The 6,018-nt window shown below is 42.7% G+C and overlaps 1 protein-coding gene across 3 annotated transcripts in view; it reads left to right on the top strand.

Moving 5' to 3' along the window:
- Positions 1-3,273: 3,273 nt before the first annotated feature.
- The window catches only part of LOC117026978 (vascular endothelial growth factor receptor kdr-like), a 348,517-nt gene continuing 345,772 nt past the window's right edge, over positions 3,274-6,018 (top strand). Inside the window, exons 1-2 of one of the 3 annotated variants that reach the window (XM_033114327.1) lie at positions 3,274-3,584; positions 3,873-4,006. In XM_033114327.1, the coding sequence (XP_032970218.1) occupies positions 3,928-4,006 (79 nt within the window). In that variant the 5' untranslated portion in view covers positions 3,274-3,584; positions 3,873-3,927. Of the gene's footprint in view, positions 3,585-3,720; positions 4,007-6,018 lie in introns of those variants that run through there. The other 2 variants (XM_033114346.1, XM_033114337.1) reach the window with 2 other exon arrangements.

Genomic DNA, 6,018 nt, shown 5'->3' with positions numbered 1-6,018 from the left:
AATTTGTCATAGATACAGACCTATATTATCATTTGCCTTCTTTTTAAAATTTTTATTTAATTATATATATATAATATATTATATATATGTATATATATATTTTTAATTATGGTTGACATGCAATATTATATTAGTTTCAGGTGTATACCATAGTGATTAGACATTTATATACCTTATGAAGTGATCACCCCCAAAATCTATCTGGAACCATACATAGTTATTACAATATTATTGAATAAATTCCCTATGCTGTATTTTACATCCCTGTGACTATTTTGTACAACTGGTAATTTGTACTTCTCAATCCCTTTCACCTTTTGCTCCCATCTGCCCACCCCCCCCCATCTAGGACTCTCAGTTTGTTCTCTATATTAATAAATTTGTTTATGTTTTGTTTATTTATTTTGTTTTTATAGATTCCACATATGAATGAAATCATGATATTTGTCTTTGTCGTATTTCACTTAGCATAATACTCTCTAGGTTCATCCATGTTGTTACAAATGGCAAGATTTTATTCTTTTTTATGGCTGAGTAATATTCTATTATATATATATATACATATATATATATATATATATATATATATATATATACCAAATCTTCTTTATCCATTCATCTATTGATGGACACTTAGGTTGCTTCCCTAGCTTGACTGTTGTAAATAATGCTGCAATGAACATAGGAAATCATATATTTTTTCAAATTAGTGTTTTGGATTTCTTTGGATAAATACCCAGAAGTGGAAGTGCTGGGTCATATAGTAATTCTATTTTTAACTTTTTGAGGCACCTCCATACTGTTTTCCATAACAGCTGCACCAATTTACAGTCCCACCGACAGTGCACAAGTGTTCCCTTTTCTCCACATCCTCACCAACACTTGTTTGTTGATTTATTGATGAAACCATTCTGAAAGGTGTGACGTGATATCTCATTGTAGTTTTGATTTGCTTTTCCCTGATGATTAGTGATGTCCTCTTTGTAGAAATGTCTATTCATGTCCTCTGCCCATTTTTTTAATTGGATTTTTTTTTTTTTGTATGTTGAGTTGTATGAGGTCTTTATATATTTTGGATGTTAACCCCTTACTGGATATATCATTTGCAAATATCTTCTCCCATTCAGTAGGTTGCTTTTTTGTTTTGTTGATGGTCTCCTTTGTGATGCAAAAGCTTCGTAGTTTTATGTAGTTCCATTTGTTTATTTTTGCTTTTGTTGTCTTTCCCTAGGAGACATATCCACAAAAATATTGGTAGGACCAATGTCATATAATTTATTGCCTGTGCTTTCTTCTAGGAGTTTTATGATTTCAGGTCTTACGTTTATTACTTCACTTCTTTTTGATTGCCAAGACCCTGGTAGGGCAGTTGCATGAGCTTCCTCATGACCCTATGGCACCTATCTCCCAAATGTCCACAGCTTTGAGTGTTACCTTGAAATTCCTTCCTTTTTGGTGCTATCTCTGGCCAAAGAGAAATACAATCATAGCCCAGAGTATCTCTTGGAATTATGGTGAAGTTATATTTGTTGGCTGTGGGATAGCTATTTAGATGTCCTTGAAAATGTCAATTGGGTACTGTCACAATCTGCCAGTCCTCCTCAGGCCACTTCCATTTGTTTAATCTATAGCAGGACATAGTCTATTAAAAATCATTCCAAACTGATATTACTTATTTTTTTATTATTCTTTATTTAATTGCTTATAAATTCACAAGTATGACAGACCTTTTGGCAGCTGGAGAGTAGAGGAGACAGCTAATTTAGCCTGGGATGATCCTACACCACCACACACATCCTTTCAGAGGCAAAGGAAGGAACTGCCTCTTGGTTCCACACCATGTTGAGTTGATGATAAAGTGAATGATTCCTCCCATGTTTTCCCCTGGCTTTACCTCCTGCTTCTCAACCCAGCTTTTATCTCACTGAGTCCTTTCAATTTTCCCTATGGGTAATCTAGCCAATGGTTCACAACCCTCTTCTGGCCACCACTTTCCAATGTGAGCACCAAAATGAAGACTTGTTAAATGATTCCAAATGGACTGATTACTATACAACTATTTCTTCTATGAGAGCCAAAGTTGGGAACTGAAGCATGTTAAAATAGGAAGGACCCTGGACTGAGCCTCAAGGTCTCTCAGTTCTAGTTTGCCTTGGTTAATAAGTCACTGAGTGATCTTGGACATGTCCTTTCCCTTCTCTCTACTTCTGTTTCTCCATTGGTATAAATTAAAAGGGTTATAATGGAAAACTGAAAGGATTCCAGTTTTATTAGGCCTTTACATCAGTAAAGTGTTTTCACATGTACAATCTCAATGGTTTGAATGTGAGCTCTGTAATCAAGCAAATCTGATTATGAATCCAGGCCTCACCACTTTCTAGGTGTGTGATCTAGGGTCAGTTATTTATTCTGATTTATTTTCTCTTGGCCAGCAGCCTTCAAGGGAAAAGAATGGTGTAAGAAGCAGAGCCCTTGTCCCCCCAAGTCCAGCATTGTGAAGGACTCAGGTAGCCTTCTGGATTTTCTTTTCACAGTTTCACAGAAGGGAGAAAGAGGGAGGTGAAAGTAGAGTGTCAGCCTGAGGCTCTCTCCTTTTCTTCCAGAGCAGTGTGTATCCCACTCTCCTCTTTCCATAGCCCAAGTCACTCTCTTTATGGGGAAGAGACAGGAATAGAGAGATTATTAGAAAGAGGCATTCAGGTCCAGACACCCACTGTGTCCTGCTGTGTTACCTAGGGAAAGGCAAATGACCTCTTTGTGCCTCAGTTTCCTCCTTTGTAACACGAAGGGTTAGGACTAGAGATCTGTAAGGCCTCCATATGGCTCTTGAAGTCCGGGGCTCTCCACTCACTGTAGTCACCAACACCCCCTACCGCATGTCCTTTGCCCCTTACCAGTTACTTCCTTAGAACCTGTATCCTCATAACCCCTCCAGCCGCCAGAGTGCTGTTCTTTCTGTTTCTACCCATCCTGGTCACAGCAAATTGTGGTACCCATCTGCCCCCAGACTTCATCTTCTGGGCAAACTCAATCTCCTGCCTCAGAAGGCCTGAAGCCAGCTCCAGAACTGTTCTCCTTGGAGAGCACTTGCACTGACGTCTGTGTTTCCTCTCCTTCCCCAAAAAACTCCCCCCACATCCTTCCCGGATACTATGCTAAATCCAGGCCAAGACGAAATCAGCCTGGGGGAGGGAACTGGTGGGCTCTTGAAAGGAAGAAAGGGAAATGCAACCCCATCAGGAGCTCCCTCCCTAGCGCACTGAGGCGCTTAGCTGTAGAGTCAGCAGTGGGTTAGAGACGCCCTCCTGGATAGCTGTACTAGTCTCCTCTGGACTCCGTACAGTACAGACGACCGCAGTCCTCCAGGCTCCCTTTCCTGGTTCCTCCCTCCTTCCCATCCTCTCCCCCTGTTGTCCCAAACTTCCTCCCTCCAGGGAAAAACTTTGCCGCCTCCGCTCAATAGAGAGGCAGAAAGTTGGGAGCGCCTCAAAGAAACTGAGCAGGACCTGTGTGGTCGCCGACGCCTCAGTCGCAGTTTCGGAATAGGGGTGCTCTGAACCCCAACAGCTCACCTACGGCCAAAGGTTGCCAGGGAATTGCGGGCCTGGGAGGAGACAGGGTGTCAGGCAGAGAGCGAGAGTCCCTGTGAGACTGCCTAGGATGTGCTGGTCTCACACAATAGCTGGGTATCTCCGAGGCCCTAGGAGAGGTCTCAGGGGAAGAGGGAGCCCTGGGCTGAGAGAATAGCAACGGAGGCGGGGCGCGAAGGGGCGGTAGGGTCAGAATTCAGAGGTGAGAAGCCAGAGGACACAGTTTAAATCCCTTACCTTAAACTCTTAACCTCCACTTCCTGCCTTTTTCATCGGAGCAAGGAGCCAGAGAACTCAGGAGGAAGCGAGAGTGCAGCACTGCCCTCTGTGCCCCAGGATGCTCGCGTCCCGCCATGGCCATGGTGCCCTGGCTGCCTTGGCCTCCCGCTTCCTGATCACCCTGCTCGGGACTCCAGGTAAGCGACCGGTCGCCTCACAGCTGACAGAGCACCGCGTGCGGTCCTGGTGTTCCAACCTCGCAGCTCACGCGGGAGAGGTCAGGTTAGGGGTGCCATACAGAGAATAAGGGGTCTTCATTGGCCTGTGGCCTGCTGGGCGGACCTGTGAGCCCAGACCCGCAGCCAACTAAGGCTGGAGGCTACCGTGGTCAGCGGTGGGCCAGCGAAGAGAAACAGGAAGCCCCCAAGGCGAGTGTGGACAAACCTGTGACAAGAAATTTTGGGGCACAATTGTTGGTAGCCCTTGGCTGACTTTCCTACCACGAAACACACACTCGCTGCAAAATATCTAGAAAATTCCCCTGTGGGAGTGATATCTTCATTTATTCTAGGTTATGGAGCATTGCCTTTCCCCTCTGTTGTACTGCCATAACTCCTGCAGGTGGGCACTGATCTTTCTACAGAGCCTCTAGGCAGAGTGCAACCTGTATCTCCAAGATTAAGTCCGTAAATTTTGAGGAACTGAGCAATTAAAGGGAAAAGACACATTTGTAGTCTTTCTCTGACCTTTAAGGGGCACGATGAGAAAAGAAAGGGACAAAGAATTCAACTTGGTTTCTTTTTTGGATGCAGTTTTTCAAATGTGTTGTTGTTTATAACTCTTGAAGATTTGTCTGTCCCATATATGTTTTAAATTATATTTTGAAGGAAAAAGCCCAGAAAAACAACAAAACAAAAACAAAGAAAGCCCCAACTAAACACAGAAGTCATTGTTTGGGTCAGCCTTGGTACTCTTTCTGTAAAGCAGAGGCAGGTGAAGTGACTCTGGTAGATGGCGCCTGCTGTTTCGAGTAGTGATTGCTTTCCCAGCCTGGAAATCCTAGAAGGTCCTCAACCTTTTGCTGGAGGGCCAAATGCTTGAAAACACTAGCAGGATTGTAAGCAGCTCCTGTCCATGCCTTTGCTGGAGTCTCGATGTGACTTGCTTTGCTGCCTTTAGATCTCCTGAGATGCTAAAGTATTCAGAAAATATCAGGGCCGAGCTATCCATCCACAGTCCCCCAGCCAATTCCTGATGTGGCCTAGGTGTGGGCAAAGCAGTAAACACGAGACACAACTGGAAAATCCGAATAGCTTATCTTTTAGTTGCCACCTGCATTTTTCCTTCATCATCCGATTTTCTGTTCTTCGAGTTTCAATACTCCCATCCTTTCCAGGCTTGTGTTGAACCGAACCTTTATAGCACTAGTAAAAATCTGGAGTTGTGACTCCTTGGTCAAATTATTTTAACTACTTGGACCTCTAAAGGTCCATTGAGATTATTCAATCCAATATAATGGGAGTGATAATACATCATGTGTTAGTCATTTAACAACTCTTTCTTGAGATGTCTGTGGTAGAGTGTGGAGGTAAGTATCTGAACAACTGGTTTTTGGTCCTGGCCCTATCATAAATACATCATGTTCCTTTCTTCCCTATGAGCCTCAGTTATTTACTTGTAAAATAAAGGAACAAATTCTCATTTGACTTCCATATTCTTTATCAAGGAGAAAGAGAGTACTAGATCAGAAAGAGTAAACCAAATATTGATGGGAAGGAGATGACATTTGCAATGGATTAGAGATAGAAAGGCAGCAGCTTACTGCCAGAATTGGGTGTCAGTCTCCCAGCTAGAAGAATGGCTGGGCACTGAGAAAACATGTGGATGCATACTACTGAACCACTGAAAATAGTCACTAAGTAGTCAGTGATCTCACATATCTAGAGATGGCTAGTTGTAGGCCTATATTTCAAAAAGAAGGAAAATTATTACAAAATCCATGTTCTTGATGCTGCTCTTTGTAAGAATATAGAATTAATTATTTACAAGTTTATTACCAAAGCTGTTAGAAGAGGAATTCATAATCGTTAGGTCTGATGTTGGTTCATTGAAGATAGGACTTGGCAGAACAACTTTTTGCAGTAGGATTTCTGGAATGAAAACAGAGGAATGCTGGAGAAATAGAATATTGGGGCCTCCCAAGGCATTT

This window comes from Rhinolophus ferrumequinum, chromosome X (genome assembly GCF_004115265.2).
Source record: "Rhinolophus ferrumequinum isolate MPI-CBG mRhiFer1 chromosome X, mRhiFer1_v1.p, whole genome shotgun sequence".
Lineage (NCBI taxonomy): Eukaryota > Metazoa > Chordata > Mammalia > Chiroptera > Rhinolophidae > Rhinolophus > Rhinolophus ferrumequinum.
The sequence above is the reverse complement of the archived record's forward strand: the minus strand, read 5'-3'. Positions and strand labels throughout refer to the sequence as shown.